Here is a 23,081-nt window from a genome sequence, read left to right on the forward strand (position 1 = left end):
TCAGGTTCCGACCTCACTGACCAACTGCAAATTATCCGACTTGCCTCACTTTTAACTGTGAACCTTAGCTGCAAGTAAGAGAAAGTTAACTTGTTTCAAGCGTTGTTTAAAAAAAATTGATCAGAAAATTTTTTATAGCCATAAATTAATAAATCAACTCATTCATTTGTTGGGGTGTTCATAAGTCAGGTCTTTGTAAGCTGAGGAGGGCCCACATCACGAGCAGCACAGTAGTGTAGCAGTTAGTGCAATGCTTTACGGAGACAGTAAGATTGGGGTTTGATTCCCGTTGCAGCCTGTAAAGTTTGTATATTCTCCCCATGACCATATGAGCTCCCTGACATGCTCTAATTTGCTCCCATATTCCAAAGACATACATGTTAGTGGTAGTATGTTGTGGGCATGCTATGTTGGTGCCAGAAGAATGCAACACCTGTGGGCTGCTGTGTTGGTCATTAACACAAGCAACTCATTCCACTGCATGTTTCGATGTACATGTGACAAATAAAGCTAATCTTATTCTTTCTATGAGTATCAATGTATTAAGTCTCTCCCACTGATCTAGAGTGGGTACTCACATCACAAAATAAAATACTCTCTCCCGCAGGAATCATTCAATTTTGTTCCATAGTTGCTTCTTCCACAACAACCTGCTCTCCAACAACTGCACTGATCCATGGGACAATGCAATTCTGATTTACTGAAAAGACCAACAAGTACACAAATTATTAAATGTACCAACTCCCCAAACATATTGAAGCACCACTGATGTCTGTTCGTTCTCAATTTCTGATAATGGAGGAAAGTGAATTGATCTACAGTTATATACATTATGTGTACAAATATGTTAAAGGTGGCTCTCTATACCATTATTCCACCAGTAAAATCTCCTTAACAGTACAATTTTTAGTGCACATGAACTCCTTAAAATTGAGATTCACTGTTCGGTGCATTCAATTATTTTTTTTTAGGCAATCATTCCAGTCTAGCGGTCCTGAGAAGCCAGTGTTCGGACAACAGACTTTGGAAATTGGTACACTCCTTTCGTTTGTTCTCTAACTTAATGTTGTTTTAGAACAAAATATCACCAGTAAAATAAGAAATTTAAAGAGCTTTTCCACTGAATAATAATGAAGATTTCTGAGTATTAAAACGAAAAGAACATTTTGAAAAATCATACAAGATTCAAGGCCAGAACTTGAGTTCTAGTTATTTTTTTTAATTACAGCATTGAATATTTTTCACAAATTGTGCTTCTAAGTTAAGTCAGCATAACCAGTGCAAAAAAAAAAGGGATTTTAAACAAATTGCACTTGGCGTACTCTTTTAAAAAATGCCTAACACCATTACTTTTGAACAAATCATTCATCTTCAGGAGCTTGCAACAATTGAAGTTTTAGTCAGTCTTCAAGAAGGCCAAGTTAATCTTGTTTACTGTATACAAACACATTAATTGCCTATTTTTACGAGCTTTCTGAATGCACTATTTAAATTTCCCAGAAAGCTCATTGCTGTGGCTCAATTCAGCTGGAAACACTTTATTTAAAAAGTCATCATCAGTATTTTAAAAAGGCTACTCGGCAAGTATGATATCAAGTTCAAACACTAACCAGGTTTAGGCAACATCTGTGAAGAGATTGAAACTGCACAGAGAATGAAGGGGGAAGGAGTATGTGATATTAGTAGAGACCTAAAAATAATGAGCAATGCAAATAGTGGTGTTGCCATCTGAATAAGGGTAGCAAAAGCTCTTGAATAACAATGTGTCTAGAGAAATCTGAAATTACCAGAGGAATAGGGAAAATCCATCCATGCAGTAATCTTGAGAAAGTAATTTAACAATCTCCCATAAAAAGCTCAATCATCTGCATTTACATTAAGATCCAGACTATGAACTCCACTTTCACCCTATGTTATGGCAATGAATTGAATTATTTTGTTCAACATGTGTTGAGGTATTGGCATTGGATGGTATGTAAAGATTTTAAAACTAAGTGCCATCACAGAAAGTGTCCTAACTTTAAGTAAAAGCTCATAAAACAAGAACCATTAAAATAACAATTACAGGTATCACCTGGCCAAATGATCGAGGACTTGTTATAGCATACAATGAGGTCCTTTGCATGCCTAGTTTACACCAACTATCAGGTATCTTTATACTAATCCTACCTTAGGCCATTTTATTCTCCACACATTTTGCAATTTTTCAACCAGAGTGAAAGAACTAAAAGGGGGTCTAATGACAAATTCCAATATCCAACAGAATCTCCTTTGTGCTCTCTCTCCATTTACTTTGCAACTAAAAATGATTGACCTAAAATACTACCCATTTCTCTCTCCACAGATGTTTATACATATTTTCAGGTTTCATTTTGGATTTCCAGCATCTGCATCATTTTACTTTGAATGATAATGCCTTATTTCTCATGATAAACCCATCTTCCGTAATTAAAAAAAAGACTTTACCAAGTTACCACTTTAACATTTCAAATATTTTCTTAATTCATATTTTAAATTCTCATTTAATGTGTTGCCCCACTTCGCCGGTTAATTTTGCAGATCCTGCATTCACCAACAGTCAAGCTCAAGGAACAAAACAGGCACAGTTTGGGTACACTTTATATCAGAATTACTTGATAACAACCGAATCAGAAAATTTGTCCCACGGCACATCAACATCTAATCTTCTTCAGAATCACTGTCCTTTGGAGCATTAGTCCTGATGGATGACATCATTTTATCTTCAATCTGTTGTCTTGGGTTTTCCTCCAGTTCAGTTTTGATTGCACCAGAACATGACAGCTTCCACTCCAGTTCTTCAATAAAATATTTATGCAATGGGAAAGAGGAGCAATAAAAAAGTTACATCATTTAATTCAAATGCATATATCTGCCCCCAACCCCCACAAAAAGCTTCCCTATATTAGTTATGGCATAAAGTTATAGATTTACATTTTTCCCCATTGTGTCATCACCCTGACACAGTAGTGTCAAGAAAACAACCACTTCCTCAATGTTGCAAAAACAAAGGAGGTGGTTGTGACTACAGGAGGAACGGAGACAGGCTTACCTCTGTTGACATCAATGGATCTGAGTTGAGAGGGTGAACAGCTTCAAGTTCCTCAGCATACTCATCACTAAAAATCTCACTGGCTGTGCATACCAGCTGTGTGGTGAAAAAAGCATAACAGCGCCTCTTTCACCTCAGATGGTCGAAGATGTTTGGCACGAGTCCTCAAATCCTAAGGACTTTCTACAGGGGCACAATTGAGAGCATCCTGACTGGCTGCATCATTTCTTGGTATGCGAACTGTACCTCCCTCAATAGCAGGACTCTGCAGAGAGTGGTGCGGACAGCCCACTGCATCTGTAGATGTGAACTTCCCACTATTCAGGACATTTACAGAGACAGGTGTATAAAAAGGGCCTAAAGGATCACTGGGGACCCCAACCACAACTCTGCTGACTTTTATTCTAATTACATTGCTGCCTCTAAATTTGAAATTCAGATGGATCATGTGAGGTCAGCCATTTTATTTTGGCAGAGTTTTTGAGTCAGACTGAAACAAGTTTACACCAATTATCGGTATAGTGATCGACCAGCCATGGTAATTTAATAAATGCTTACATGATATTAATCTTCTTGCAACCTTTATAACTTTGCATACCCATGTTACGTACAACTGGATATTTAACTTGTAAGCCTAGCTTCATATTCTTAATTCTTATGAGTGTGTGATTTAATCATCATAAGTTTGTGGCATTAAGAACTTAGGGTATTTTTCTGATTTGTTCTCAGTTTCACTCTTACTTAATTGTATGCATGTGTGCTGCCCGAATAAAGCACCTGGAGTTTGAATGCTACACCTGACTCCTGAATGGAGTTTAGATTACTGCTAAGTTGCATACTCCCTACTTCACACACAAGCAGAGCAGTACACTTGCACATCTGAAAACAGATTTAACTAAAATCCCATTCTTAATTGTTAAGATTCATCTTAATCACATGTTCAAGATATTGTGCTTCTTGAATCACCATTTACATTGTATTCCAAGGTCCATATCCAAAATCATGCATCAACATATATATCCCTGAGTCACTCACTCCATTTCGAGCAGTCCTGGTCTGCACTTTATCATTCAACACATTTGATGTTTCAGCTAAGGACTTCTTCCTTTCAGACACTGAAGATCACAAACCTCAACTGCACTTGAGCTCCCCTTGATCTTTCCCCATCTTCACTTCCCCATGTCTATCTCTTGCTGTGCTTCCACTTTCCCTCCTGATCTCTCCTGTTCTCATTCTGAATCAGTAGTCTACAGTAAAGGGTCTAACTTCATTCTGCTATGTCCCACCAGGTATGAAGTCAAGTTCACCTGACACCTGCAACTCTGCTCATTTCTTGGATCAGAAATACTTAACCGAGCAAGAACAATTTCTCCCACGTCGAGAATTTATATTACACCAATACCCTTAACTGTAGCATCTATTCTTAGCTAAGGGAACTCACATGGGCCCAAATTATACCCATGTCCTCATGGACAGTGGAGCAGAGTTTCAATCCAACTCAGGCCAATTTTCTACAACATGCACAGTCACATTGGTGCTGTTCCATGCAGAACTCCAATTTCATTGTTGCCTCCAACTTCCATCCTACTCTCTTTTTCATATGTTTTGTATCTGACTTTTCCCTTCTGAATCTCTCCAACTCTGTTTCACAAACATAAAAAAAAGCAATACACCATCTGACCTTTTGAATCTACTCTGCTATTTACTAAGAGTATAGCTAATTGTTTCTTTCCTCGGTACCATTTGCATCTTGTGGTCATGGAATAGATCAACAATCTATATTCCTAACAAGCCCAGACTTTCACAGCCATCTTCAATACAGCCCTCCCACCCTGCTGCCCACAAGGACTCCATTCCTTTCTCCCTGTTTCTCCAGGTCCACATCCACTATTCTGATGACAAGATCTTCCAAACAGCAAGCTAGAGAAAAGCTGAACTATTATTGGTGTGTTAATTAAAGACAAATATTGACCAGTACCCTGAAAAACAAGCCACAACTCATATGGGGCCTGGTTTATTGGAACATTGCACTAAGTGTTGACTAAAGCTGTAATGAACTACGATTAAGAGAAAACTGAGTTTAACATTCCATTTCATGAAGTTTATTACTTCAATTACAGATATGCAACATGCCTTCCCACAATTTAGTGACAAATTAAATAGCAAGTAAATGAGTAAATCACACAACAATAAATTGGGAAATCCAGAATTATTGAATGGATAAGTTGATGAGCTTCCCAAAAAGATGACAGCAATCTGGATGTTCATCTGAATGGTGGAAAGCATCAGATTCTGATTCAGAAGAGAGGAAATGCTTATTAAAGTACTCCAGAGATGAAAGTTGGCATCTTTCATTTTGCAATTTACAATTACAGTTCAGATTCAAAGCAAAAATGGTCAAATTTGCAATACTAAAAGAAGATGTCTAAAATTAATATTGTACTGTGTACACATAAAAGATAAGGAGGTAAAAAAAAGATGAAGTTCATATTAGGTTCCTAGTGAACTGAGCAGAGGAATGAAGACCTATTGGAATGCTTCACAAGCCTTTCCAGAGGCAATCTCTGCTCTTCAGAGAAGTGGAATCATTCCGTGAGAGTGATGTTATACCCCATCCTCACTTCTTCTCAGGCAGATAACTGCTAAAATTTGGGAAGTCAGATGTTCAGCTATTTTAGATCGAAAAATCTGCAAAAGATAGAGTTCACAACTTTCTCCAAATATAAACCATACAGCTTAATTGTTTAAATTTGGACAATTGTGGTTTTGCATAAATCTGTTCAGTTAATCACTTACCATCTTTTGTTAGATTCATGCCTCCAAATACCAAGGGTCCAACATACTGTGTCTTAATGTCGCCATCTCGGTAAATAAAGACAGTGGGGAGATTTCTATCTGGATAGTTGGGAATGCAGGTTGTGGATATAGCTTTGATAAATTTTGTCTCTGGGAACTTCTTTGCCAGTTCACTAAGATGCCTATTTATCAAGGCACATATAGGTATCCTGGTATATACAAAGAAACAAAATCAGAAAACTGCAAATCCTTAAAGCTACATAATCAACAAATTATGACGAATCCATTTTGCAGTTAAGGCTATGAGCTAAAGCATTAATTTTTAAAAATTAATTCTACCAGATTGTCACCAATGAGGTGCAAGCCGTGTTGAACTAAGATAATTTATGTTGCATAAAGTTCAAACACCTATAACATGTACTGGTTACAGTCTGCAAGAAGAGGTTTTAAAAAGTGTCACAAAGAGAAACAAGTCCGTTGAGCTAAGTAGGAGAAAAATCAAGCTACAAACTCATACGTAATTGTCTAATATACTCTGTCCATTAAATCTATATCAAAGAACAGAAAGTTATTGCCTTGTGTTATGATTTGGTTTGAATAAAGGGAGTACACCAGCAATTGTAGATGTAGGCTACAACACAAGATTGATGGTTATTAGCAGCTTACTGTTCTTTTGGGAGATACAGGCATTTTAAATAAGTATTATTTACTTTTAACCACCTCATTTTAGTAGTATCCAGGGATGGACTATACAAGCCAGCATTGCTAGAACATCCAGATCTTGAGAACTAAAAGAAAAATCTAAAACTCACCCTTGTTTGTAAAGGTGCAGTATTACCCATAAGTCCTCACTAGCTTTAGTTACTTCCTGTACATACTCTGATCCAGAAATTTCCAAAACTTCTCCAAACACTTTCTTCATCTGTTTTGCCTTCCATTCGGCTAGTCTTTGTTGTCTATAACAGATTGAATTATTAATCAATTAATTATGCTTTAGTAGAGAGAAAATGCACCCAAACAAAAAAAAAAATGCATGTTTGCCCTAGGATTGTCATGCACCCGTGTATTTGGACACTTTTGATACAGCAACCTCATGCCCCCATTTAGTAAGGTCCAGCCCCGGACTTTACTAAATGGAGGCATGTGGTAGCTGTATCAAAAGTGCCTTACTAAAGGATGGATCTGCATTTACCGCACTCTTGCATAACTTTGAACATCACATTGTTTACCTGTACATTTCAATGGCTCTTTCATCTTCCTCACCAAATTCATCTTCATTCTCTTCTAGCTCATCCAGAGTCATGTCTTCATACCTTTTAACTGAAGGAAGAAAAGTCATTAATCATACTGGAGATCAGGCATTCAAAAAGTCCACTAAGCCAGTTAGCGGTTGTAAAAGGACACTTTCATTGCAAACAGAAAGAGCAAACTTTATCATTCATAAAGGGAACAGTTAGAATTAACACATTTTTTTCTTAAACAAAAAAATAATCATTAAATGATCAATTGTTATTTAGTTACTTGAGATAAGAGCAGCTGTGGATCTTAAATTCTGCATGACTAAATTTCATACTTCTGATTTCAATTTAAATCCAACTCTCCAGACTACTGTCAGTGAAACATGAGAGAGTGCCTAGCTAGCATTCTCCCAGCAAGCCCGACAGAAGCACACGTCGGTAACATGGAACATACTTAGAATAAAATTTAAAAGAAGCAAGTCTAGGAAGGACTGGGCAGGACATATTGGTACAGGGATGTTCCAAGACTAGGATTTATGACCTTCCAGAATTAGATTTTCATTTCACAGCACTGCATTCCTTACCTCTATGTTTCTATTACCTTGATACTTAAGTAATCAACTCAATGAACTATTCAAATCATTCTCTGTGGCTCATCATTTATGTACATGCATTACAACTTCCACAATCAAAGCTTAATTGGATTTTCTCCCCCAAATATACATTTTAAAATGCATACATCTCAAAGGTGCTTTGGTGCAATTTCCTGGCCTATCCATTTGTTATCTACAGGTTAGGCAAAGGAGAAATCAAATTAATATATTTACAGGCTTGCACGATGTTGATGGTTCACCGCAGAAAATAGCCCATGAAAATGCTGTTGAAAGCTAAATTAAGCAGGCATAAAAATTAGAATTTAAAAACCCATTGCCATGGGTCTGGAGGGCAAAGGCAAGCTTCGTTTCTTGACTGGCATTGTTAATGTAGTTAGGTTTTACAACAACCTGGTAGTTTCATAGTCAATGTTATAAAATTAACTTGCATGTTAGGTTTAATTATACTTTATACTTCATTGTCGCCAAACAATTGGTACTAGAACGTACAATCATCACAGCGATATTTGATTCTGCGCTTCCCACTCCCTGGATTACAAATATTAAATATTAAAAATATTTAAAACAGTAAAAATTAGTAAATATTAAAAATTTAAATTATAAATCACAAATAGAAAATAGAAAAATGGAAAGTAAGGTAGTGCAAAAAAAACCGAGAAGCAGGTTCAGATATTTGGAAGGTACGGCCCAGATCAGAGTCAGGATCGGTTCAGCAGTCTTATCACAGTTGGAAAGAAACTGTTCCCAAATCTGGCCATACGAGTCTTCAAGCTCCTGAGCCTTCTCCCAGAGGGAAGAGGGACGAAAAGTGTGTTGGCTGGGTGGGTAGTGTCCTTGATTATCCTGGCAGCACTGCTCCGACAGCGTGCAGTGTAAATTGAGTCCACGGACGGACGATTGGCTTGTGTGATGTGCTGCGCCGTGTTCATGATCTTCTGCAGCTTCTTTCATTCTTGAACAGGACAACTTCCATACCAGGTTGTGATGCACCCTAGAAGAATGCATTCTACGGTGCATCTATAAAAATTAGTGAGGGTTTTAGGGGACAGGCCTTCTTGGCAGTGAACTCTGCTTGGTTGGACAAAGTCAGGTCATTTGTGATATTGACCCCGAGGAACTTAAAGCTTTTGACCTGTTCCACTTGCGCACCACCGATATAAATTGGGTCATGCGGTCCGCTACTCCTTCTGAAGTCAACAACCAATCCCTTCGTCTTGCTGACGTTGAGGGATAGGTTATTGTCTTCGCACCATGCCACCAGGTTCTTAATTTCCTCTCTGTACTCAAACTCATCATTACTCGAGATACAGCCTACAAATGTTGTGTCATCAGCAAACTTATATATTGAGTTTGATGGAAACTTGGCTACACAATCATGGGTGTACAGTGAGTACAGCAGGGGGCTGAGTACACAGCCTTGGGGGGCACCAGTGCTCAGAGTGATTGTAGAGGAGAGCTTGTCCCCTATTTTTACAGCCTGGGTCCTGTCTGTGAGGAAGTTGGAGAACCAGCTGCAGATCTGAGTGCTAAGGCCCAGGTTCCAGAGCTTAGGAATCAGTTTATATGGAATCATGGTATTAAAGGCAGAGCTGTAGTCAATGAAAAGGAGCCTTACGTATGCGTCTTTATTCTCCAGGTGTTCTAAGGAGGAATATAGTGCCAGAGAGATGGCATCTGCCATTGACCTGTTGCTCCGGTAGGCGAATTGCAAAGCCTCAAGGTTGACCGGCAGGCTGTGGTTGATGTGTGCCATAACCAATCTCTCGAAGCACTTCATAGCAATTGAGGTCAGAGCCACAGGTCGATAGACATTCAGGCATGCCACCTTGCTCTTCTTCGGCACTGGGATTATCATTGCCTTCTTAAAACACGAGGGGATCTTAGACTGAAGCAAGGCGCAGTTGAAGATGTCAGCAAACACTTCAGCTAGCTCGCTTGCACAGGCCTGGAGAACCCATCCTGGGACGCCATCTGGGCCTGTTACCTTCCTTGGATTTATCTTCATGAAGGCCCTTCTAACGTCCTCCTCGGTGACGATGAATCTCGATGCCACCAGGTCCGGTTCATCCGGAGGGGGCGGGACGCTCCTCTTCTGTTCGAGTCTTGCGTAGAATACGTTAAGTTCGTCAGGAAGAGAAGCGCCACAGTTATTGATATTCCCAGCCTTTTCTTTGTGCCCAGTGATCTCATTTAGACCCTGCCATAGTCTACTGCCATCCCTTTGGTTAGCCTGGGCTTCCAACTTGGCTCGATATTGCCTCTTGGCGCCCTTAATGGCTTTCCGGAGTTCACGCCTGGATTCTGTGTAGCGACTGGTATCGCCGGACATAAAAACCGCAGCTCTAGCCTTTAAAAGGGGCTTGACCTCATAATTCATCCAAGGTTTCCGGTTAGGGAATACTCGGATCGTCTTGCGGGACACACAGTCCTCCGTGCATTTCCAAATAAAGTCCGTGACAGCTGAGGCATACTCATCGAGGTTAGCTGCCGAGTCCTTGAATACTAACCAGTCCACCGATTCAAAGCAGTCACGGAGGACCTCATCTGTTCCCTCCGTCCAACGTGACACTACTTTTGACACCGTGACCTCCCGCTTCACTTTCTGTTTGTAAGCTGGGAGGAGTACAGCCTGATGGTCCGATTTTCTGAAGTGAGGTCATGGGACGTAATGGTAGGCATCCTTGACTGTTGTGTAGCAGTGGTCAAGTATATTCAGGCCTCTAGTGGGGCAGGAGACATATTGGTATAACTTTGGCAGCGCCTTTCTGAAGTTGGCCTGGTTAAAGTCCCCGGCTGTAATGAGCAAAGCCTCCGGATACCTGGTCTCAAGTTCACTGATGTTGGCATACAGTATGTTCAGAGCACACTCCACGTCCGCCTGGGGTGGGGGGGTGGGGGCGGGGGAGAAATGTAGACCGCTGTCAGTATGACCGAGGTGAATTCCCGTGGCAGATAGTATAAATGACACTTCACCGACAGGTGTTCCAGGTCCGGGCTGCAGGAGCTTGTCAGTGCCACTGTGTCCGAGCACCACGCAGTGTTGATCAGTAGGCAGACACCACCTCCCCTCGTCTTGCCCGAAGACACCGTACGGTCCATCCGATGGATCGAAAATCCCTCTGGTCGGATGGCACAGTCGGGGGTGGCAGGGGAGAGCCAGGTCTCAGCAAAACAGAATACACAGCAGTTCTGCATCTCTATGCAGTAGGTGAGTCTCCTTTTAAGATCATCCACCTTGTTCTCTATGGCATGCACATTCGCTAGTAGGATGGTGGGCATAGGACCCTGAAGCCCCTCAGCTTCAATCTGACTAGCAGCCCAGCTCTTTTCCCACGCTTCCTCGGTAAATAGTGCGTCTTTCCAGGTTTCCATCGATGCAGTGTGTTGTTGTCAGCTCTTTGCGGTTGATGGACACATGCCGTGGGAATCGATCGGCGGGTCGCGTCATTGGACACTCTGGGTCGGGCCAAGTAACGGGGGAGGCTCCGCTGCCACTTCCAGCTGCTGGGGGCCCGGGCTGTCGATTGGGTCAGGCCCCGAAGCCGACACCTAATCCCGGATGGCCGGGCTTCTGGCTGAAACAAGTCCTTAAGCTGAGTCACGGTTGCGGAGGCCTCCGCTCCAGCCTTGCCTCTGACTCAATTTCCGAGGTCGGCGGCGAAGGCCTCACTTCCGGCAGCTGTGGATGGCCACCAATGGGGCTTTATGGTGGTCGCTCCGGGGAAGCATCTAGGGCACCTTGAGGTCTCCGCCGTCACTTCCGTATAGTTGTCTGCTCCGGAGAGGTGCTGGTTGGAATGGCCCATGTTTCCAAGTGCTCCGGCACGGTAGCAGACCGCGGGTCTCTGGGAACATGGTGGGCCTCGTTGGTCGGGTCCAGGTACGGTCCGGAATTTAAGAAGCAGTTCTGGTGCGGTGGTCTCCAGCTGGGTCAGTAGCTTCGCCAGGGTGTTGTTCATCTTGATCTTGCTAGATTGGAGGTTTAGAAGGGTTTCTCGGGTATAGGATAGTGGAGAGGGCAGTTTGCTCAGGAGAGCACGCGCAAAGTCACCAGTTGCCAGCGCCATCTTTAACGAATACATCTTTAATTAATTAATTGGACACTAAAGAGTGGGGGAGGAGTGGAGGAATATAGTCCCATTACTTCCCCAAAAGACAGAGCATACAGAGAGTACAGGTCGTGCAGGTAGAAAATAGAGACAACAGTCTCACCATGGAATTGCTTATGGAACAAATGAAGATTTCTCTGCTCAACACGGGTTAGAACAAAGCAGAGGAAAAAAAAACTTCGATTTGCATCACCAAAGTCAGTACAAAACTCTGAGAAGTGTGGGAGCATAACAGCATGCTTTTAGTCAGTGTGTCTGGCAGACTGAGATAAGAACTAGTCCAACGTGATGTTGAGATTATTATTTTAATTTTAATTTTAAAGATACAGCGTGGAATAGGTCCATCCGGCTCTTCGAGCTGCGCCACCCAGCAACTCCCAGTTTAACCCTAGACAAATCACTGGACAACTTACTATGACCAATTAACCTACTACATGGTACATCTTTGGATTATGGGAGGAAAACGGAGCACCTGGAAAAAAAATCATGTATTCCACAGGGAAAATATACAAACTTCCTAGAGGACGCTGGGTCTGAAGTCCAAACTCCGATGCTCCGAGCTGTAACTGCATCATGTAACCACTACGCTACTGTAGTGCCCATGGAGTATGTAGCAGATGACTAAAAATCTGGAAACTAGCAGCACAAGTCATGACTATATGAACTATCCATGAGCTGCAGTAACATGCCAGAGGTTGCTACGACCATTGTAGCAAGATGGCACTAGTGAACTGCTGCAATATGCTGCAGGCAGCAGGAAAATGAACCTCAGGGTTGCATGTGGTGACTCCTGCTTGTACTTGGATACCAAATTTACTTTGAACTTTGAGCCCTGACAGCATTCAGCCACTTGAATGGCAGCAAGAGCCAAGCTTCTGTGTTTGTTATGTCAAAGGTGGAAGCCTGGTACCTACCGCCAGATCCAGAAGGCTGGATCTATTCATTCAGTACCAGAACTCCAGTGATAGTGAACAGTCTGATTGGAAATTTCCCAGTTATAAGCTAAGGTACAAGGATCCAAGATACCATTGAATTCAATGGGATTGCAAGCAGAATGCAAATTAGTTCTTGAAAAACATAGCATAGTTTTTAATTGTTTATTTTTTAGTTAATTTTTAAATTAGAAACATTTAGGTGCTTCTAGCATTCAAAAAATGATAAATCACTTGCAGCATTTATACATAGCACATCCCTGCTCCTCAGTTTACCCACTGTAAACAGGGTGCTACGGCATTCCAGGAGCAGGGTCTGCATTGTGCCTTGGAGAACATGCCTGCCCCTGCATTCCAGCTTAAAAATACAGGTCAGTCAATCCCAATCACATAAATTAACTCTTCACTTACCAACTGACTGCTGGTTCTGAATGATCTCCTCCTCCAGCGTCTCACGTTCTTTATCTGGATCATCTTTCGGAGGAAGGATGCCTTTTTTCCGCAAAATGTCATTCCACTCGGTGTCTGCATTTGGGTCCTAAAGACAAAAATAATGTGAGTTAGTATGTTTTAGAAAAGAGTAGATTGGTGCACTTGAAAGAGAAAGACTAGTTTGATATTAACGTTGCCTACATGGCATGGCTGAGCTTCAGTGCTGAGGAACTGAGAAGGCCAAATTACAGCTAACAATTTTATTATAAAAGGTAAAATTACTACGAACTTAGCTGCAAGGACAGGTAAAATGTTAATTGACTTCTCTGGATTTAGAAAGGCAACACGCTCACAATGGCCCTATAAAATTATAGCACCTTTCCCTTGTGATCACTTACTTCATGGTAGTTAGTAAGGAATGATCTAATTCGATCTCAAAAGACTACTGTCAAACCAGATTGTGACACTACCTCATTTTTAATACAACGCTGCACTCCCCTCCAACAAAACTCACCCCAGGTGTGGAGTTCATTTTTAAATACTAAATGGAAATTGTTGAATTTACAGCAAACATACTCAAAGATCACGCAAATCTCAGTCAACAAACTGCAGTGTGCAGACAACACTAATTTAATGTTTTAAAAAAAAAATTAGATACAGCACGGTAACAGAATTTCAGCTCAACGAACCCACACCACCCAATTAGACCCATGTGACCAATTAACCCATTACCCTGCATGTCTTTTTTTTACCCTGCATGTCTTTTTTTTAAGATTTTTAGATTATGAGGACACACAGTCCTCTTATTGTCATTTAGTAATGCATGCATTATGAAATGATACAATGTTTCTCCAGAATGATATCACAGAAACACATGACAAACCGACTGAAAAACTGACAAAAACCACGTAATTATAACATATAGTTACAACAGTGCAAAGCAATACCATAATTTGATGAAGAACAGACCATGGGCATGGTAAAAAAAGTCTCAAAGTCTCTCAAAAGTCCCATCATCTCACGCAGACGATAGAAGGAAGAAAGATTCTCCCTGCCATGAGCTTCCAGTGCCGCAAACTTGCCGATGCAACATCCTGGAAGCACCCGACCACAGCCGACTCGAATCCATCCGAAAACTCCGAGCCTCCAACCAGCCCTCCGACACCGAGCACCATCTTTGCCGAGCGCTTCGACCCCAGCCCCGGCAACAGGCAATAGGCAAAGCCGAGGATCTGGGGCCTTCCCCTCCAGAGATTCTCGATCGCACAGTAGCAGCGGCAGCGAAGCGGGCATTTCAGAAGTTTCTCTAGGTGTTCCTCTGTGCTTGTCACGGTTGTCTCCATCAAATCAGGATTGTGCACGGCCCCTAGTTAACACATACGATATCATTCAGAGCGCCACCATCTTCTCCTCCCTCCTTTGGGATGTGAGAGGAAACCCGAGCACCTGGAAAAACCCACAGTCACGGGGAGAATGTACAAACTCTTTGCAAACAGCAGCAACTATGTCGCCTACAGTGATATTCATACAAGCTCAAAAACCAACTCCAAGATATTGATGACTTCTTTGAAGCAACATTAAGTATATCACATAAATTCCAGCAGCTATAATGAAATATATATATATATATATATATATATATATATATATATATATATACACACACACACACATACACACACACACCTCAGATATTGTTATATAATATATAATACAATCTCTGCAAAATCCGCTAAATAGGAATAATAAGTGAACCAAGATTCTTGCTGAAGCCAACATTTCAGCATTAAAACCCTAACTACAGTTCATCGTTTCTGTGAGCAGGCCACATTGTTTATATGAACAATAAGAGACTCGAAAACACTTCGGTCTCCAGACTGGACAGATGAAGAAAAGCAATGCTCTCTCTAACTTCTTGAGAACTAATGGTTCATCTTTCAAAATGGAGAAGAGCCTGGGATGGTCTTGATAAACTCAAGTCCAAAAGGAACACAAAGAGTTCAAAAAGTGGAAGGGACACTTCACCTCACCACAGCAATGTGCGGAAGGTCTCACACTGGTGTCAGTCAACACAACTCAAAATCAGTGTAGAACCAAGACATCCTCGATACTGGTGGATTGTTACAATATCACACTTCATATCTGACATTGCAAGCTATTCCACAATACGCATCCTATTGTTCAAACATATTGTAATAAATGTGTTGTCTCTTTCATGCAGAATCCACCACCTGAAACAGGAGATGGTGGAGACAGAACTTAACCTTGAACATTTTTTGACCCCCTTCCCTCCCCCAAAATAAGAGGAAAAGTACACCAATCACTAGACCAGGTAGCATTGCAGCCACAGGCATGTGGCAGCAATGACAATATTGTAAAGTAATTTAATCATGTCCTATGCTGTTTTTCCCTTTTCAATACTTCATGGAGAACTACAGATATTTTTTTTAGCCAGAAACGTTTTATTTTAAAGCTTTTCTCTTTCTGTTCTTGAGTTTCCTCTGAGGCAAATGCTTCCTCATCCCAAGATACTCTTCATTTGGTGTCAGAGGCTCTCAACACCAAATGAAGAGTTATCCACTTTATTTGGTGTGGAAGCCTCTGACAATATAAATGTTTGCATGATGGCATAATCAGTAAATAATGGCCAACAGTTCTCAACTCCTCAAAGCCTTTCCACCTCCTATAAACACCCCAACATGAAGTGTACAGTAATGGAATTCTATCTACTACTTGACTAGTGTAATCAAGAATCTCACCATAACCCATATGCCACCCTCTCCAACATAGTGCACCGTGACTACGGTATACAAGGCTGCCCACAGCAAAACAAAAAACAGCAGAACTATTGTAATGCTCTGTAAGGTTTCTCTGCAGCAGCAGTGTTTGGGTTGCACCTAGAGATAACAGGGCTTTGGAATGTGCGCCATCCAGTAAGAGGAGTGCTGTCTCTTTCTTGTGGGTCTGAGAGAAGGTATTTGCAGGCTTTTGTTCGTTGGTAGATGGAGAGAGAAGGTGCTGGATCGGAGGACTGAGTGGACGTGGAATGGGGTCGGGAGTTGACCACGCCCAGGGGAAATCAATAGAGAACTAACGGACGGGAAAACTGTGAGCTCCAACGTGTGCATTAAGACTGTTTCATTAAAATGGGCCCTTTCCTTTTAGTTTTCTTTACTAACCCTCTAGTTAAATTAACTATAAAGCTAAATCGTTTGAGTGCATATGATGTACTGTTTGTTATTTTGCAGTACTGATTTGTAAAAGGGGAAAATATCATGCAGCATCCACACAAACAAGATTTCGTAAGTTTGGTGGGCTGGAGAGCATCTTTCCCTAGACTAACACAGCCCACAGAACCTGGGGGTTACACTGTTAACAACATTCCCCAATCTTGATCACATAGACTGAGGGTAGGCAACCTATGGCCTGCGATCGATATTTCCTTATTCTGAGTGTTTCACGCAACCACACTGATGGACATACATGGAGTCTTGTTACACTGGCCCCAGGTTCCGTTTTGTTCCAAACCAAACACTGGTATATACCAATGATGGGAAGGCAGACTACCTTATTAATATTTTCCGTGCACACGCCGGTTTTCAGATGGAAACAGCGTCACTGTGTTTTAACAAGAAATCCACACTAAATATTCAGATATTTACATGTGCTACAATACTTGTTGAATAACTCGCGTTTCGAAATAAAATCAAAGAAAAAAAATTCCAATGGCAATGAATGCAAAACGCAGGAAGGTAGACACTGAGTGCCGAAATTTCCAAGACACTTGGACAATAGATTACCTCTTCATCGGGCAAGCTGGGAAACCAGTTTGTCTCATTTGCCTAGAAAATCTTGCTGTGAAGAAGGTGGCAAATATCAGGCAACATTACGAAACCCACCATAATAGAAATTTTAACAAGTTTACTGGGCAAGCAAGGAAAGATGAAGTTGAGCGAATGAAGACTAGTTTCGGAAAACAAACATCATTTTTTGCCAAGAAGAGCAGTGAAAATGAAGGAAATACCCGTGCCAGCTACGAAGTCGCAAAACGTATTGTGGAAAAGATGAAGCCTTTTACAGATGGAGAGTTTATCAAAGAATGTTTACTGACAGTGGTGGATATTGTTTGTCCTAAAAAGAAATCTTTATTTGCATCTATCAGCCTATCAGCAAGAATGATCACACGGCGAGTTAAGAAATGTCAGCAGATGTTAAAAGTTGTTTAAGGGATGCCTCATTTAAATAACTTGAATTTACAACTTCAAGGGAAAAAAAATCAACTGATACATGAGATGTACGGTCATATTGTGGCCTTTGAAAAAAAGCTGCAATTGTGGGAGAACCAGCTTCAAAAAGGAAATTGTGCACATTTTCCCACTTTTCAAAAAAAGTAAAGCAGAAGATCCAGGCACTTTTGTGAATATGGTCCAAGAATTGAGAAAAGAGTTTTCATCTCGTTTTGCTGATTTTCGCTTGCATGCAAATGAATTCAAGCTGTTTGCTACTCCATTTGATGTTTTTCAAATGGAATTGATTGAGATGCAGTGTGATGACATATTGAGATCAAAATTTCATTCTGAAGATGTGTCAGTGCTTGACTTCTATAGAAAATATATTTATCCAAGTGGGAAGTAGCCTAACTTAGTGGACCATGCAAAAAAGATGGCATCATTGTTTGGCAGCACTTATCTGTGTGAGCAATTATTTTCAAAAATGAAGCACACCAAGAACCATTTGAGAACAAGATTGACTGATGCCCATCTGGATAACGTCTTGCTCTTGGCATCAACAAGTCTGACACCCAATATTGAGAAGCTTTCAAGCAACAAACAGCATCAAGTTTCACATTGATTTATCGACTGTTTGCATTAAAATTTTCTTTTTTATTATACTTAATTTACCACCACTCAATGCATCATGTTCATACGTTTTATGTTTAAAGATTCTTTGTGTCCTTTCAATACATTCAAAAGATGCCTTGATTGAAATAAATTGCAACTAAACTGAGTTCTTTGATTACTAATTGGCATCCTTGGTTAAGCACAAATGATTTTCTAGCATGCGTTATTCATTAATTTGAGGCAAAACATAACTAGATGTATTTAAATGGATAATTCCCACTATTTCAAGTTTTTTTATAGCATTTATCTGGCCTACCATCAGCTCATTGATATGCGATCCAGCCCACAGAGGCAAAAAGATTGCCGACCCCTGACATAGACGGACAAGGGCAGTAAAGACTAAAACATCTTATTCTCTCCAAGTTCCATTTCAAGTCACTCACAAACCAGATTTGAAAGTATAAAAGCATTCCTTCATTTCCAGAACAAAGCTGTGGAGCCTCTTCCCTTTCCCTACTGTCGAAAGCAGGTTCAAGGAGGAAGCCGAATTTCACTCTGGGGGCAAATAGTGATGAAGTTTTAACATTGATGACCAAGTTCCTTGAAATGAATTTCTAAATTTCTGAGTCATAATATTTATCTACTGGCTTCATCTCTCTGCCTTAGTTCCAGTTGTGAGAATGGACAATATCTAATGTGTCTGTTTCAAATACAGTTGCTCTTTACTTTCTCACACACTGTGATTTCAGTTATTTCAAACGTAACACATTGTTAGGGTCAGTTTTTCCTTGGATCATCATCCTGAGATTAACTCTTAGGATGAGCCACAGGTCATCAGTGTCCAACAAACATTTGTCTTCCATTAGTATTGTCATTCATTCAATTTTACAACACTTAGCTGGAGTTAGTCAATCAAACACATGATTCTCTTCTGTCTCCAACACCAGCTGCATTTAAAATGAGCTGTCACAAGCCTCTAGGGATGAAATACAAGGGTTCTTTACTCTCTCCTTATCTAAACAGTGTATTCCCTTTTTGAATTCCTGGTTGTAGACTGCTCAGATTTAAAATTCTTAAAAAAAATCTATCATTCTTCTACACGCTGGAGAATACAGGCTTAGTCTACTCAATCACTCCGCATGCATCAAACTTACCATCCCAGGAACAAATTTTATATCTCCAAATTTTGAAACAGGAATTTACGTCGCTATGAGAAAATCGTTGGTATGGATGATAAATAGCTGGAACCCAAGCACAAGAACTTGATTGTGCTCCAATAGTCACAGTTTATCAATCTGAGAAAGACATTCTTCACTTACTGTCCAAATCACAGCTGATCTTATAATTACTCCCAGCTCCAAGTAAAACTAACTGTATCTCCCAGTCCATTACATTACAAATGATAGTACAAAAAGTCACCATTTACAATATGTGAGGACTTAATTATGTTGCCAATAATAGATGCTTATTAATAGGAGTTCTATTGCTTAAGACTTAAGAAAAATCAGCACTATTATCAAACAACATCGTCCTTTCGTGAAGGGTTACTGATGTCTCAGGATATCATTTTCCAATAGTTGCAAATCATTTGCAATGCTGATATTATTATTTATACCGCGTATGCCCAATAAAGGACCTTTCATGAAGGATTACTTCACTGTGAATGACTGTCAAAAATTGCAACAGGCACTGAAATTGAAGACTATATGGCTATGGAACAGAATGTAGATTCCTGTGATAACACTGCATGGAAATTGTCCCAATGGAGTAAACACTATGATTGGCAGTCAGGCAACATGACCAGTGTGATGGAGGTTACAACAAACACTCCAGAAGCAGTGCTTCATTCAGAAACATCAGCATAATTTTTTGGTACTCCTTTGGTTCAATAAATACTGACATTAGCAAAGAGGTCAAACTCCCCTTTGAAACAGACATAATATTCCAGCCAAAAAAAAAACAATGCTCCCAGTATTCTGATCTACATTACATGAAAACAACGGATTTGTTTCCATTCTCAGTTTTAAACACTAAGATGTCACTGCTGCCAATAATAGGGGGCAAAATTCTGTCCGTATCAAGTAACAAAGGCTTGAAGTTACAATTACAAAACCTGACATTACCCAATTCCTAAATGAAAGTCAATATAGAATATCCAGAACTCTTTGAATTAGCAATATAAATCTTACTGCCATCCAAGCTGTCGGAAATCAGCCATGGTAGAAAGGTGGAACTGATTCCATAGGCTGAGTGGCTTAATTCTGCTTCCTTGTCTTATGGTCTTATATTTAGGTAGTGGTTGAAGCAGGAACATTAGCAACATCTAGACGAGTACATGGATAGGAGAGGTGCAGAAAGCTGTGTCCAAACGCAGGCAGAAGGGACTTGCTCGCTAGTCTACAGCCAATGGATATATTGGGTCAAAGAGCCTGTTTCCATGCTGTATGATTCTAATTCTACTATCCACACAAGAGTAAATTTTCGGCAACTAAAACGTTTTAAAGCAAGTCAAGAGGAAACAGAAGTTAGAGGAACAGCACCTCAAGTTTCACCTGGGCAGGCTCCAACCCGGCAACAATTGAATTCTCAAGCTTCTAGTAACTTCCCTCCTCCCACCACCATTGTATTCCTTTCTCCTCCTCATCCACCTGGCCCCCATCACCCTCTGTTCTTCCGCTCCCCTCTCTCTGCACCTGCCCATCACCCATACATTCCTCCCACCAGTCCCCCTCTCCACCTCCTTCTCCTTATTCCATCATCTTCAGCCCTTTGCTTCCACCCATCACCTCCCAGCTTCTGATATCATTACCACTCCTCCTCCACCTACATATCTATCACCCGCCAGCTTTGCTCTGCCTTTATACTAGCCATCTCCCTTTCTTTCCTGTCCAATTGAAGGGTTTCAACCCAAATTATCAACTATTTCCCTTCATAGATGCTGCCTGACCCAATGAGTTCTATCAGCATTTTGCAAGATACTCCAGATTCCAGCATCCGCAGTCTCTTATGCTTCCAAGATAGATGGAACTTCAGAAGGAACCTCAAAATATTCTTTCTAACATTCATTCCTGGGGTCAAAAGCTTACATTAACATGCAAATCTGATTGGGATATTGCAGCTAAATTAAGATTTAGGCTAACAAGATAGCTTGATCTTGTTATTGTGGAAGATGGGCTGGTATCTTGTTCATTTTGAGAATAGTCATAGTCATACTTTATTGATCCCGAGGGAAATTGATTTTCGTTACAGTTGCACCATAAATAATTAAATAGTAATACAACCATAAATAGTTAAATAGTAATATGTAAATTATGTCAGGAAATAAGTCCAGGACTAGCCTATTGGCTCAGGATGTCTGACCCTCCAAGGGAGGAGTTGTAAAGTTTGATGGCCACAGGCAGGAATGACCTCCTATGACACTCTGTGTTGCATCTCGGTGGAATGTGTCTCTGGCTGAATGTACTCCTGTGTCCAACCAGTACATTATATAGTGGATGGGAGACATTGTCCAAGATGGCATGCAACTTGGACAGCATCCTCTTTTCAGACACCACCGTCAGAGAGTCCAGAATGTAATAAGCACAAACAGTAAAGCACTTTCCTCCAAGTTTACTAGAAAGGTGGGTCTACATTTTAAAAATACATGCTTTCTTCATGTTAAATGACTCATCTATAATTGTACATTTCTATACATTAAATATGAAGAACTGTAGATTACTCAATTTAAAATCCCAGTGTATACACTTCCATTTAATTTCAACTTTACATGCACAGATCCATAAGGGGGAAAGAACAAAAGCTTGACTTTATAAAGAGATCCTTATTAATTTAAGAAAGTAGCCAACAAGTCTCAGGCGTCAAAAATATTGCAGAATACACTGCAGTGCAGGGGAGTTAGAGTTTGGCCGCTTTTCGGCCCGGGGTATGCATCAATATCAATAGAAACAGTTGATACATGACATCCTCAAGAATACACGTCACTTTTACTTGTCACTGTGTACGATTTAAACAAATTGCAGAAAGAGAGTGAGTTGCTGACCTGCATGCTGTTAGAATATGACTATCACACAAGCCAGGGCGGCCCTTCCGGAAGGTACATTCGCTGGTGCCCCGGAGGACGCGCTTTCGCTACAGACCGGTCCCCAGCAATTCCCACACAAACGATAGTAATTTTTCTGGTGGTGCAGGGGATTTCTTTTAACGCTGCACAAATTTCCGGTTTCTGACGCTCTGTTATATGGGATGGCCCTGACTATAACATTTCCTAATGAGGGAATAACTGAATGCGTCGTTGATTTGCTGTCGTGCCTATACTTCCTCCCGGTCCAGCAGCTTTAGTAAATGACTGATACTCACGGATTTCCAGCACTTCATTATCTCAGTTAGTTAGAAGTGGATATACTGTCTGCTCATCTGCAGTGTGTATCAAACACATGGTCCACCATTCGACCATGTAAGTAAAATTGGACAGCTATATGGACAGGAAAGGAATGGAGGGTCATGGGCTGAGTGCAGGTCGGTGGGACTAGGGAGAGTAAGAGTTCGGCACGGACTAGAAGGGCCGAGATGGCCTGTTTCCGTGCTGTAATTATTATACGGTTATATAGGTATGTAAAAAATCTGAAATAAATCTGTTTTAAATAAATTATCATTTGTGATTTTTAATTGGACTTACTTTCCACATTCGGCTGATATCGACACGTGTATAGTTCAAATTCACCCTTTCATTTGTATCCCGGGTGTAAGATATGTGACCTTTAAGGCTATGTCCACACTACGCTGGATAATTTTGAAAACGAAGCTTTTTCTCTTCGTTTTGACCCTCTGTCCACACTAAAACGGAGATTTTCAGAAATGGTCTCCAGAGTGAATAAATCTGAAAACGCCTAATATCCGTTGCAGTGTCGGTGGGGTAACCGGAGCTTTTTAAAACCGCTGTCATGACGACTTCTTCTTCTTGAAGAAGAAGAAGAAGAAGAAGAAGAAGAAGAAGAAGAAGAAGCGCCTAATGTGGACGGAGATATTTTGAAAAACACTTAGTGTAGACGC

At 40.7% G+C, this 23,081-nt stretch overlaps 2 protein-coding genes across 2 annotated transcripts in view; both read right to left on the reverse strand.

The window, feature by feature from the left end:
- rpl31 (ribosomal protein L31) overlaps window positions 1–23,081 on the reverse strand; it is a 179,165-nt gene that overhangs the window by 151,895 nt on the left and 4,189 nt on the right. The window lies entirely within an intron of this gene.
- On the reverse strand, window positions 1,199–22,177 carry pdcl3 (phosducin-like 3). Its single transcript, XM_072263256.1, has 6 exons — window positions 22,072–22,177; window positions 13,171–13,297; window positions 7,096–7,186; window positions 6,679–6,822; window positions 5,867–6,075; window positions 1,199–2,816 (listed from the first exon to the last, which is right to left on the reverse strand). Exons 1-6 carry the CDS (start codon window positions 22,075–22,077, stop codon window positions 2,680–2,682), a joined length of 714 nt encoding a protein of 237 aa, XP_072119357.1. The 5' UTR covers window positions 22,078–22,177; the 3' UTR covers window positions 1,199–2,679.

The sequence above is a fragment of the Mobula birostris genome, chromosome 7 (genome assembly GCF_030028105.1).
Source record: "Mobula birostris isolate sMobBir1 chromosome 7, sMobBir1.hap1, whole genome shotgun sequence".
Classification (NCBI taxonomy): Eukaryota; Metazoa; Chordata; class Chondrichthyes; order Myliobatiformes; family Myliobatidae; genus Mobula; species Mobula birostris.

What these genes read in the sequence shown, in the direction of transcription:
- pdcl3 (XM_072263256.1), bottom strand. An exon ending in TCAGAACCAGCAGTCAGTTG is followed by an intron (nt 7,187 to 13,170) that starts GTAAGTGAAGAG and finishes TTCTTCCTTCAG; the next exon opens with TTAAAAGGTATGAAGACATG. An exon ending in CATGAATCTAACAAAAGATG is followed by an intron (nt 2,817 to 5,866) that starts GTAAGTGATTAA and finishes ATTTTATTGAAG; the next exon opens with AACTGGAGTGGAAGCTGTCA.